We start from the raw sequence: 13279 nt of genomic DNA, 5'->3' as shown, positions 1-13279 counted from the left end.
AATGTACTTATTCCCAGAGTGTAAATACAAAAATCCAAATTGAAAATCAATGATTAAACACAAAAACAATATAAGTACCTAATCATTTTTTCAATCCTGATTTTGATAGTACCTCTTATGGCAAAATATATTATTATACTGTAAGAACCACAGGCAGCATTTTAACACTGAGGCGAAAAGGCATTATAAGACTTCATAGGAGACTCAAAGTGACAAATAGAAGTAAATTATGCACTAAAACCCACAGACTGCAGTCGTCTCCGCAAGTCTAGAATTAATCAAGACCAAACCAGTAATAAGTGTGCAAGATTAATAATCTCTATTGAACTGTCGTAGAGAGAAATCAGCGATGATCGTTGCGCCGGCGCAGCGGGGGAATTATGCATCTTGTATAATAATGCTGGTTACTGAGGAACACTGAAATTGATGGTTTTTAACCTTTACGACTAAGTTTTCACTGCAGTTTAAACATAAATTGATAGTTGGTACGTTTAGAAACTTACATTGTTGGGTATGGAAATGTAGATAACATCCTTACCAAGTATGTTTGCTTATGAATAATGATTTAAGTAGTAAGTATAAAACTCAAAAGGCGGATGTACAAGTATACAATTGAAAATATCTGAAGTAAACTAGAAAAGTAAGCATTAAGTTTGATTGCAAGACGTACTACATTTCGCATCTGCATATCAAAGCATCTAAAACAAAGCGTAATCTAGTCTCAACAAGAGCCTAAGGGTCAGGCTTACTAAAAACTAAGTTTTGAAGAGATTTTGCGGTAACTTCGACTCTATCTCGTTGCATTAAACGAACCAATTGCATGGCAGCTCTCATTCACAAGTTGTTTACTAGAATAACCCTCCTAGGTCTAAAGCAACTCCTAGCTCCAAGTAGTCTGCGACTGCTACAAGACAGCTTTCCTTACGCACACATGCGCAGCACTGACACTGACAGTGACATTGACGCGTCTCTGTGGTGAACTATTCACACACAACACTCACACATTCATGTATCGTCGGTTTTGCTATTGCAGAGGTTTGAAGAAAATTTACCTATTATTTTTCTGATTATATTAGATATAATACGCCATACGTATCACCTTTTTTATACACGTCCAACGTACCCTGTAAAATTTGCGACTGACGCTAATCTATGTAATAAATGTTGTCCCAACCCGCTTAGACGGTGAAGCAGATGAAGACGTATGGATTTACGCAAATTAGTCTTAACCAATACTGTCATGCTATCTTGACACTATAACTCACATATCTACAAGTCTATGACATAGGCACGTGGCTGCAGCCCTAGGCATTCCCGAGTCTAGATCTGCGATAGATTCCTACTGCCGAAGATTAATCTAAATGGGGACCAGAAGGAATGTTAATGTAATAGCTATCTCTGTGCCCTGATACTGTATCTTGAGCTGGTTCCAGCACCAGGGGTGTATCATGCTTTCCGCAAAGGATAAAACAATAACAATTAACAGCAACACTAGTTTATTAGATTTAAACTAGTGCTTGAAAATATGCTTAGTGTTTATGGAATGGAGTTAGACTGATATTTTAACAATAATGGTAATTTTTCTCGAATAAAAAATAATACTAGCGAACAATGAAAAAGTTCCACCTGCCGTTGCAGTTCCATATGCTACTGCAACTTTTTCTTTGCTCGTGAGTGTAGTTATATAGGACTTGATCCAAACATATGCAGGGTGTTGCAAAAAGGGTATACTAAGCCGAAAGGGGGTGACTCAGAAAAAAAATATTCGTTCTCCATAGTAATACATGAATTTTCAAAACTCGTTGAACAAAAATTGTACAGAATGACCCCCTGAGTTACCCCCTGAGTTACCCCCTTTCGGTTTAGTATACCCTTTTTGCAACACCCTGTATTTTGTAAAGCGGGAGTGAAGCCCTGGTTTGTTAATTGTAGATCGGATTCCTGAGCTAAGTTGGTCAAAAAAATGATAACAATTATTATAACTTGGGTATTATGATATTTTAAATTCCAAAAGTATGAAATAAAGTTGATTTTCAAAGACACTTCAGGTACATACGAGTAACATATAGTAGTTCATGTATGTATTATATAATGTACATACATATACACATACATATTATGTACTTATATGTATGTGCATTATACTAAGTTCAGAGCTTCGGCTTCAGTACCCAACAAGAACAATTGAATTCCTATTACCTCTCTTCCAAATAAGCCTTAGGAAGGGTCCCCCCGAGCGGCGCGGCGGCGGCGGCGGCGGCGGCGGCGGCGGTGGCCTACATCGCGGAGGCTGCAACTAGACCGCGGCCCAGTTCCATCCGAGCCTCATTAATGAGAGACGAATCTGATTTATAATCGATTTAGTTTCGTTTTCATTGCAGAGGCCTACTTTGCGCTCTGAACGCCTGGTGGCTACAGATCTACTTGTGGTTTTTGGATATATTAATATGTAGGTACGTACATTCAGCTTTATAGGTAGCTTGTTCAATTCACTAAAAGTATTTTCACTCTCTCAAACATTGAAAAGGTACAAAAGTATAATGAGGTAATCGTAAATACAATACAATAGTCCTGAAAATAATCAACACTACAAAAAATATAAAGGTAAGTACCTACATACACAAAGTAGGAACATGTAATGTTAGCACATCTTCACATCAAATAATATTTATTCAAGAACCAAAAATTCACAAGATGAACAGGAAAATGGCCCAATAATTACGCAACAGGATCTGAGGATCCGAGTAGAAAGTAGTGACGTCACGAATCACGATCGATGTAAATGGCACCGCGGCATTCCTGCTACATCCGTGATGCGGCCCATTTCGGCGCCATGTCGCCATTATCCGAATATTATCGAAACGACAGTTTTGTGGCTTCTTTACTTTTTTATGTGAAGAAGCAAAAGCTGCTAAATTATTTTGAATTTAACACGATTCCTGTTTCATATAAATGATGGAAATATGTTTTCATCTTTCGTTACGCTTAGGCTTGGGGTTAACGGTTATTATAAGATAATCAGAAAATATCGGTATGTAAATTTAACACCTATAAAATAAATAAGTTTTTTTAATGAATAACTACTTATCGTCAATCATTATATTTCACATTAAAACAATGAATTATTATAATTATAATAAAAAGGAAAGATTTGATGTATTGTCGTATACGTATTGAATAAAGTCCAAAACTACTGCGCCGAAAATTCTTTCGCCACTATAAATTGTTTTAAATTTTTATTCAGGTTTTTCAATGGGAAACCTTATGAATGGGATGTAAAGCCTAGTTAACTGAATAAATCTATAAAGTACCTAATATTAGGCAGGTCTTACCGCAGAGAAGATGTCTCTGTGACCCAATTAACACTTCATGAAGTGAAAGAAGTTGTGCAATTTTACGGTAACTCTTAACGTTTACGGTAAATCTTTTTACTTTTTATCGGTATTTGGTGGTTGGCCTCGATTCGTCATCGGTAAGTGGGGCTACTGTTTTTAGTGAACTAAATTATTTGTACCTGTAGCCATGCTTATTATCTCTGCACGTTGCGGACGCAAATTGTATACCGCCTCGTTACTTGATGATACTTGGCCTAATTTTAATAAGATTTAGGTCATTATAGGCGTTATACATAGCTACTTTAAGATAAGTTCCTATATTTATATAAAATTTAATCTGAACGACGAGAATCCTTTTGTTTCTTAGAAATAAATCATACTAAAGCGCATACATTTCGGAAAAAGCATGAAAAATCTCAAAGCTAAATAAAATTTTATAAAAGATGTTAAAACAAAAACCAATTTTTAACTTTAAACATGCAGAAAAGCTTCCTAATGCACACGATCAACTCAAATCCATAATTTGAATGTCTTTGACCAAGCGACCGTGACATTGAGGCTCGCACACAACCTCCTTACGACCTCGCAAGCCTCCTTCCACCATCTTGAAGCACGAAAAAGTACTAGGAGGCCAGAAGCGGCGCGGATGTTCTAACAATTTCCTCTCACACACACACGAGCGGGCGCGCGTGTGTGTGTCGGTGCGACGCGGCGACGTCGCTGCGTGCTAGTAGGTCAAGAAACAAGGCCGCGCCATTTCTCCGCCGGCGATGGAGGGGGCGGGGGGGGAGGCAAGGGCCTGAAGCTTATTGGCTTTAAAGGTGATAAGAAAAGGTCAATTAGTTGATGCGAATGGTTTATACGCGAGCATCAGTGGGTGTCGGAAGAAAGTATTGAAAAAAGAATTTATATTTTTTTAATGACGGCTCAGAATGGGACTGAGTTTAAAATATTAAGGAATCCCCCATTGCATCATACAATCAAGTAAAAGGAGACTTATTACACATCAACGTATCTAAATGCTTTTCTATTACATTTAGTCGGAAAAGAAATATATATTTAAATAGTTACAAGCTGAACCACCAATCAATTTCCAATTGTTCCGAAATAAGAGACCTAGGAGTAACAATGGATTCCAAGCTTATGTTTGATACACATGTTCAAACTATAGTAAAAAAATCCTACAAAGCATTGGGCTTTCTTATTCACTCCTGTAAAAATTTCAAAATGATGAAGTCCATAAAAATTCTATACTGCTCCCTTGTTAGGAGTAATTTAGAATACTCGAGTCAGGTTTGGAATCCTCTATATAATGTTTATATATCACAGATCGAATCAATTCAAAGAAAATTTATTAAATACTTACGTTATAAATTCAGAATCCCTAAAGGTCAATACGAATTTATGTGTAACAAATTTCATTTATTGCCCCTCTATATACGGCGTGACGCAGCAGACATCGCATTTATTTTAAAGATCGCTCAAAATAAAATTGACTGTCCGGATTTATTAGGTAAAATTAACATATTAGCCTCCGATCGTCAAATGAGACAAAAGACTATTTTGCATGTACCAGTAGTTCACACAAACTACCGACAGAACTCATTTCTTTTAAGAGCCTCACGATCATTTAACTCCCTGACCAGAGAATACCCGGGTCTTGACTTATTTGTTAGTGGCATGGCATACTTCTGTCTGACCGACAAATTCAGCTCAAAATTTGTTAAGTAGGTAGATATTTATATAGATATTTTGTGTAATAGGCACATTCACTTCATTTATTTGTAATCTCATTTATAGTTACGTAAAGTTATTATTTAAGGCTATTTTAATGTTTTTTACTTTTATTTATTACTATTCACTGAAATAAGTAGAACTTATTAGGCATAATGGCAATATTTTGTTTCTTACATGTGGAAACTTGTAATTGGCTGTCTGTTTCATACTTTGCTATTTTTACTGATATCTCTAGCTGTAAGTTTTCCTTTAAATAAATAAATAAATAAATTAGAAAAATACATACACCTAAATTAGCTTATATTAATTCACAAATATCTACACATAGGCTCAGCAGTGAATACAACGTAAATCTTATTATTCGCTCGGCAGAACTTTCATCTTGCGTTACCCCGTTGATGTCTTTTGTATGAACAATCAAGAACGCGCTACTGATATCCCCAATGTTCAAGGTGAAGTGAAGTCACCCTTATAATTATAAGCATGTAGTAGTGTTTTCCATTTGAGGGACATTATTAATTATACATAATCTTCTCGCTTAGGAAGCGAATTTGCGATTCTACATAGTACTGGAAATACATACTTAATTATTCTGTAGAGGAGGTCTTCTCAAAATAGAAACAAACTCTGGGTATAAAATTAATGATATTCTACTCTGCAAGACGTCTCATCCAATTTTACTTAACTTGCGGTTCATGGTTTATGTGCTGATACTATTAAGTATGTTTTTCTTTTTCGAAGCCTACCTATAAGGTTTTGATAATGTTACTATTAAATAGCGTAACCTTATCCTATATGCATAACTACAGTGTACAGTATAGTATATGTATTACAAAACTTCAGGTATTACCTGGTTTAATGTAATAAAATAATTAAGATTTCATGTAATGTTTGTGGTAATTTCTGTAAGTAAATTTAAACACCAACAAAAAAATAATCCATGTGTGTTTATTAGTCCAGTAACTATTATTAGTTAATAATGTTCTTATAGTTCTTGCCTATGCCTCACCTATGCTGTATGCTCAGCTAATATCCAGGTCAAAGTTTAATTAGCTCCCACTAATCGATTTAAAAATGTGACGGAGCCTTATTGTATGTAATTAGCTGAGTATTTTATTGTGACATCGTAAGCGAGGATTGGGTAACGATGTATGTTAACGGTGTAACACAAGTGAGAAAATCAATGCAGTCATATTATTATTATCTGAAACCTAATGGGGTGCCTAATGCCTTAGTGACGTCGGCTGTCCAATTTCAAAACACAGTAACAGCCAAGAGACAAAATGTTCAGGAGAGCCAAAAAACGTTTTTGTCCCTTCATTTCAATGCCCTGGTAAAACTATGATACATATCTAAACGAATGTAAGCTTAAAAGAACCGGCAGAACCTAGGCTTTACATACAATACTATTTCATTTAAATATGACTAATATTGTTGCTGTAATGCACAAAAGAAAACACTAACTAGGTTTTAAATGGTTTTCTCACCCTAAAACCGCCCTCACTGACCATTTTATAACCTAGTAAGAGCCATTATTGTGTAATTTAAGACAAGTAAAGTATATTGAAATTGCAATAATAACGTAGTAATTTATATGTTTTTTATTTTTTCATATGTTTTGGATCCTTCACATAATATAAATCAAATTTTGCAGCACTTTTACACGACCGCACTAAGTAATAGCTGAAATACCGGCATATTTTTAAGTTTTATCTAAATGAACAAAATCGCCATATTAAGAAGGCATATCTGACACGAACATTATTTATGGCTGCCTTAAATAAGACAATATTTCCTAAATTTTGAGCTAAAATTAGTTTACAATGTTTGAGTTTTTTTTGGTTTATGCAAAATAGGGCTAGTAGAAAGGTTCTGACGAGAAAGGTCTCTAGGGCTTTTATAAAGAAGACAAAATTTCCTTATGTTCTACTTTTAATTCACCTCTCTAGGTCTCATTGGTTCAAAGATACAGGTTCTGAAATATCTGATATTTTTTCGAAAAAAGTGTTTGTAATAATGTATGCCATTTGTGACTTACTAAAATTAACGGGCAAAAATTGACCTTTGCTGACCATTTCAAAACCTAGTAAGCGCCATTGACAATTTTAAAACCTAGTAAGTCATTTTCACTTACTGTGTTTTAAAATGGTTGGTGGCTCTTACTGTGTTTTAAAATGGTTTTCGTGGCATTTTTGATTTCGCAGGGTGGAGTTACTAGGTTTTTAGAAATTTTATTTTCGTTTCTAAGCTGTTTTTTGATATTCTGACAATGCAGGAATGTGCGGAATCGCCTAAAATAATGTATAAATCAAAGACCCGTTTTTTTTAAAAGTTGGCGCTTACTGTGTTTTGAAATTTGACAGCCGACGTCTCCTGGAGTGACGTATCACCTGATTCTTCCTTGTGCGGCACACTGCGGCCAGTCAAAGACTGATGCTAGTCTCAATGCCAATCCTTGCCATGGTGACAAACCCTACTCAAAAGTACTACCTAGTCAGGCTTCACTCTCTAGGTAGACTTTGGATATGATAACACAGATGGAGATAATAATATGTCCGTTTTCAGTACTTTCATTTAGAACTATGACAATGGTCGAAGCAAATAAAAATAAATGCTTGACCTTACAAGAACAGATTATTAAAATTTCGTTTAGTGCCACCTAGTGCTATTTAGTTGAACTATGTAAGTAGCAACCCATACTACGGAAGTAAATTACGTGCATTGGAATATTTGGCACAAAGTAGATGAATAGGAAACTAAGTAATTTAACGTAAGCCCGATAGATGGCAGTAAATACATTTTCAGGTTGGCATGGTAAATTATTTCAACTCATTCATTATTGTCAGATTTTTTAACAATTTCTGCAAACCAACAAACGAATTACATGTATTTTTGGAATAAAGGGATTTTTGTCACCTTCATTTGAAACCATTTTCACACAACTACACAATACCTATTTTCCTTATCCGTCCTAGGTTGCCCTATGTAGGTTAGGTAAGTACTTACCTACTTAGTTATTTAGTTAGGTACTTAGTACTTACTTACACCTCGATCGTTTTTTTACACTGAGACTGGTTACAGACTGTTTTAAATTATTTTATGAAACTTTTTTAACCTTTCAATAACTACCTAGGTAAGTAGGTACCTACTTACCAACTTACTTGATTTCGTGGACCTCAAAACTCCATTCAACTCATTCATCACAACTAGTTTTAAGTATTCCTCAAGTAGTTAAAAACTCAAGCACTTAGAGGCCCTCACAAAGTTACTCCACCATGGTGCCACCCAACCACCCAACAACCAACAACATAACACTCGACACTCGACTTCACTCGAGTTCATCGAGCATAGTTTGTCTAAGTACCTACCTATGCAGGTATATAGGATGTAAAAAACTTACAGTATGGAGTTAACTTAATCCTCGAACTACAATTACATCTACTTTCAGATACTTGTTAATTAAGTATGTAGGTAACTAGGTACTTAGTAAGCTAAAGCTACCTAATATTATTCGATCAGATTACGATTTGAATTGGAACTCTTTGTTTATGCCGGCTGGCGTCGGCGGCGGTGGCGGCTGGTGTGGGGCGAGCATGAGATTATGATACCTTACCATACCTATTGATATCCGAGTCTGATTAATTAGTGTCAAACAAAAAATAATATCAATCCAAAAGCACCGACTTTGCTAACTAATACCTAACTAATTACCCCAGCGACAATGTTAGTTATTCTTATAACCTACTCATTTAATTTATTTCTAAGTAACTATGTATAATGTTAAGTTTCTCTTGATTTGATTTCGTTCGTCCAAGTACTCCAAGTTGATGATGTTTTTTGTAGCAACATTATTGCCCTTTCTTTGCCGCTCGGCCCGGCTCTCATTTCATTGGTCGAAATTTCAAACTACAGATTACGCTGTCCAATCGCTGGCCAATGAGCAATAAGCATTCTCATTTCAAATCCTGCGCAGGGTGGACGCGTTCTGTTGTTCTGAATTTTAAATAAAAACAAATCATCGACTGCATTGTTTATTTTAACTTTTTACAAAATGGGACTTAATGATAATTACTACAGTGACTATGGAAGTGCCAGTTCTTCTAATTCGGTAAGTGTCTCCTATACTTTTAATACCTATTCAGTTTTTGTTAGAAATAGCGGGTAGATTTGTGATTTTAATGGTTTACTTGGCTATTGCTAAAGACGTAAACACATATCAAAATGGTGTCCAATAATAACATAGCAAATTTTGTAAGTAACCTGTAATAATCATAGTTAACTAAGTAACTACTCACATTATTTAAAATTAGTATAAATTGGGCTACCAATAGATAACTATATACCTACCTAGTTACCTAACTACCTACTGCTCGTTCGGTTGCTGTCATGAGCTCCTGCCGCGTATCTAAGTAGGTATATGTAGATTCTATGTATAGATGTGAGGACACTCGGGCTTGGACTCGCTCCTAACCCCGCATCACCTTCCTCAGACCTCCTCGTGGGGCGGCGCGGGCGTGGCGGCGTCGGTGCGGCGCGGCCCCCAGCGCCCGGGCTTGCAGGAGCAGCTGCAGAGGACCTGCAGCGCTGACAATGGTGAGCTCTTACTTATGATTATGTGTACTTTATACTCGAAACACTGACTATTCACTGTAACTAACAAGTTAGTAATCTTTTCCCAAACAGCGACAGCAAGTTAGGTAGCCACTGTGCTTGTGTCATTATGGTAGATTCGGTAGTGATCAAATTTTACGTAGGTACCTTTTAGCGATTTACTTTTCTTTCAGAAGTTGGCCTATGCATTGTTTTTATGAGACTGTACGGTGTACACACGCACTACGCGCAGTAGGTACTATTGGTAGGTAAGCATAATATTTACTTACTTGATTATGTTTCAGTGTGCAAGCGTTCCCTGGAGGAAGTGATGAATGAGTTCAGGATGAACGGTTCGGACTCGCCCTACGATCCCGACGAAGACAGGGTGTGGGGAAACTTTGCTGGTAAGTAAATACCTACATTATTATATTTTACTTATGGTTATTTATATAAATTACCTAAGTTCTGTTGTTTACTTACTATAAGTACTTACCTAATGTTTTAGCATTCAAATTTAATATTGATTTCAGTTTGTACTTTTATTTATGTTGGTTTCTTAGTTAGTTGTACTATACTATTGTTACTAACAACAACTATGGGTTATTTTTGTAATTATGAAAAATTACCTGAAATAAATGGATTTATTATTATTATTATTATTATTATACGATAACTGACACGTTACTAACATTGCTACCCTGACTTCCAGCAGGCCAGCTATCAGGCATGGGCCCGGCCGGCGGCTACCTGCGCCAGAAGTCGTGGCCGGCGCCCGAGGCGTCCCCCGCGCCGCCGCCGCCGCGCCCGCACCAGCAGAGGCCCAGGAGCGGGGACTGGGCTGACTTCTGCAGTGTAGGGAGCCATGATGGTAAGATTACTTGCATCTAGCATCTACTGATACGGTAACCGATAAGGAAGAGTAACAAGATCCATCGCGCATTTTAGAATATAATAGAATGGAATACTTACTCTTTATTTTACACCATTAAAGAAAGCATTAGTTACAATATGACAACTTATAAATAAAATAGTAAGTACACAAAGGCGGTCTTATTGCTTAAAGCTACCAGACAACCTTTGGATGGAAGAGACGACTTAAAACATTTTTCCACTTCCAGGGTACCAGGACAGCATAACTCCGGAGCAGCTGAGGGTGCTACAGTCGCTGCCCGGCGCGGTGGTGCTGGCGCTGCTGCGGGACCTGGAGCAGGCAAGGGAGACGCGCGGCCGGCGGCGCGGCGAGGTAAGTCTGAAGGGTACTAGGACAACATATCTCTGGAGAAGCTGAGGGTGCTACATTAAATTAGCTGCTGTGTTGCTGAGACATGGAGCGGGCGCGCGCTGTAGGTACTTACTTTGTATTATTTGTAATGTCCAGCGCACCCTGGCCTGGGCAGTCAGCAGCGACTGCATGATGCTAATCTGACTGGTTAATCCTTCCACCACGGTGTCACACGTTAGAAGAAGTTTTAGGTAAGCAGGTTCCCAGAACTAAACCTAACCTAGTTGTACCGATACCGCTCACTGTGACCCTTTCAATGTGTATTTGTTGGCGCATAAGCGCAAAATTGCTATACGATGATGTTAGGCATTTAGGGCCTTACCACAAAAACTTAGACAGTATTTAACAGATGTTTAGTGTTTAGTGCTGTCAAACGCCTACAAAATCTGTCAAATTTCGTTTTAAACACTAGCTAAACAGTGTTTAAAGTTTTTTTGTTAGCACAGTTAGTGTTATAAATATAAAATTGATCTCTTATCATTCATTCCATTCTATCTACTATAAATTATCCAAAATCAAAAAAAGTTTGAAATGTATTTGAAGCTGATAATTTCCTTTCTCTAGCCAGTATATTTTCTGTACCAGGAATGCAGATTCTGCAAGAACAACGGCGAGCGCGAGCTGTACTACCGCTCGCACGTGCTGCGCGACGCCGCGGGGCGGGTGCGGTGCCCCGTGCTGCGGGCCTTCGTGTGCAAGCGCTGCGGGGCCAGCGGCGACCACGCGCACACCATCAAGTATTGCCCGCTCAGCACTGATGAAGGTATGCTGCCCTGGTACTGTAGAGACAAGTCATGCCTTCGTGTGCAAGAGATGCGTGGCTAGTGGAGACCACGCGCACACCATCAAGTACTGCCCGCTCAGCACTGATGAAGGTATGCTGCCCTGGTACTGTAGAGACAAGTCATGCCTTCGTGTGCAAGAGATGCGTGGCCAGCGGCGACCACGCGCACACCATCAAGTACTGCCCGCTCAGCACTGATGAAGGTATGCTGCCCTGGTAGTGTAGAGATAGTTATGTCATGTGGCACAGATTTATTTACTTAAAAAAATACACATCACAAAAATACAAAACATGTGGCATAGTTCAACTGTCTTCAGCATAGATGTTTTACTTATTTTAGCTAGGCATTTACTTAACTTCTAGGGTGGGAACCCTGCATGGTTCGGTGATACAACATTTGCAGTATAATACAAAGGTCTAAACTCCCATATTTTTAAGCTTAGGTGGATTAGTTGGTCTACACGATACATATCTAGATAATTATGTTTCTGCTGTTTCTGTGAAGGAAGACATTATGGGTCTTCTCATATAAATTTCTTAAATTCCAAGGAACTCATTGGTACATGTCAGGGGCTGGATTTGAACCCGCATCTCTGCTCCACAATCTCCTCATCTGACGATCATACCTAAACTAAAATTACTTTATGATACTTAGTTCACCATTGCATGTTTCCCAGAACGCATCCAGTCTGCAGCTATGATGAGGAGTGTTCGCATGGCGTCCGGACGCAAGCGAACAAATTCCATCACAGCGCCATCTAGCGCCCTCCCATCAAACGACTACAACTTCGAGCCAGCGACACCTAGCGCTGAGAACCACAACTACGTGGATTGGAGCAATCAGCCACTGGATCCAGTTTGGGCCGCACTTGAACAAAAGTTAAATTGCTTTAACTTTTTTTAAAGTGCTCCTTCGCGAATCGAGATATATTTACGTAATAGAATTATTATCATTATTAATGAATATACAAATTATTTACAATTTATTGCTCGTCGATGACTAGCTATAAAATGTATTTGTAATCGTAATCAATGACATGTTTCTATCTAACCGCCTCCTGTGGTTCTTTATATTTTATTTACTTACCAATAACTAAAATATTTTAGTAACTACTTATACAATGCTTCCATAAATTATATGGACATTTTTGTTGATTATTTTTTAAGATTTAACCTTAATTGTTAAGTATCTAATGTTAAATCAAATATGTATTAATATACTTGCAGACATATTATTATATTAGCCGTTGCCATCAAGTTATTTTTGAAATTAGCTGGCTTATGAAATCCAGGCTGACTTCATGATAAGTTCTCGAATAAAATACAACAAAAAATATTATTTTAACTTTCCGATCAACTGTTTTAAATAAATCTGCTCCATACTATTGTTCATTAACATACAATCGAATAAAATCAATGAAATAGTGCGGTTTTATTACAGAAACAACTAAGTAAACTTATTGTATTTATGAAATCAATACTGACTATTGAGGCCATAAATATTTTTTTAGGTCTTTACTTGGTATTACATAAATTCAACTGGTGATA

General features: G+C 37.3%; 1 protein-coding gene across 2 annotated transcripts; it reads left to right on the top strand.

Annotated features, from left to right (window-relative positions):
* Window positions 1-9016: 9016 nt before the first annotated feature.
* LOC105387561 lies at window positions 9017-12650 on the top strand. 2 transcript variants are annotated; one of them, XM_048625867.1, is made up of 7 exons: window positions 9017-9180; window positions 9563-9665; window positions 9968-10069; window positions 10378-10533; window positions 10784-10908; window positions 11533-11710; window positions 12409-12650. In XM_048625867.1, the coding sequence occupies exons 1-7, from the start codon at window positions 9124-9126 to the stop codon at window positions 12633-12635; spliced, it is 948 nt and encodes a 315-aa protein (XP_048481824.1). In that variant the 5' UTR covers window positions 9017-9123; the 3' UTR covers window positions 12636-12650. The 2 variants fall into 2 exon arrangements, with proteins under 2 accessions (XP_048481824.1, XP_048481823.1); XM_048625866.1 differs by having other exon boundaries at window positions 10375-10533.
* Window positions 12651-13279: the final 629 nt, after the last annotated feature.

Source organism: Plutella xylostella, chromosome 15 (assembly GCF_932276165.1).
Source record: "Plutella xylostella chromosome 15, ilPluXylo3.1, whole genome shotgun sequence".
Taxonomy (NCBI): domain Eukaryota; kingdom Metazoa; phylum Arthropoda; class Insecta; order Lepidoptera; family Plutellidae; genus Plutella; species Plutella xylostella.
Note: the sequence above shows the minus strand (reverse complement) of the source record. Positions and strands in the feature narration are given on the sequence as shown.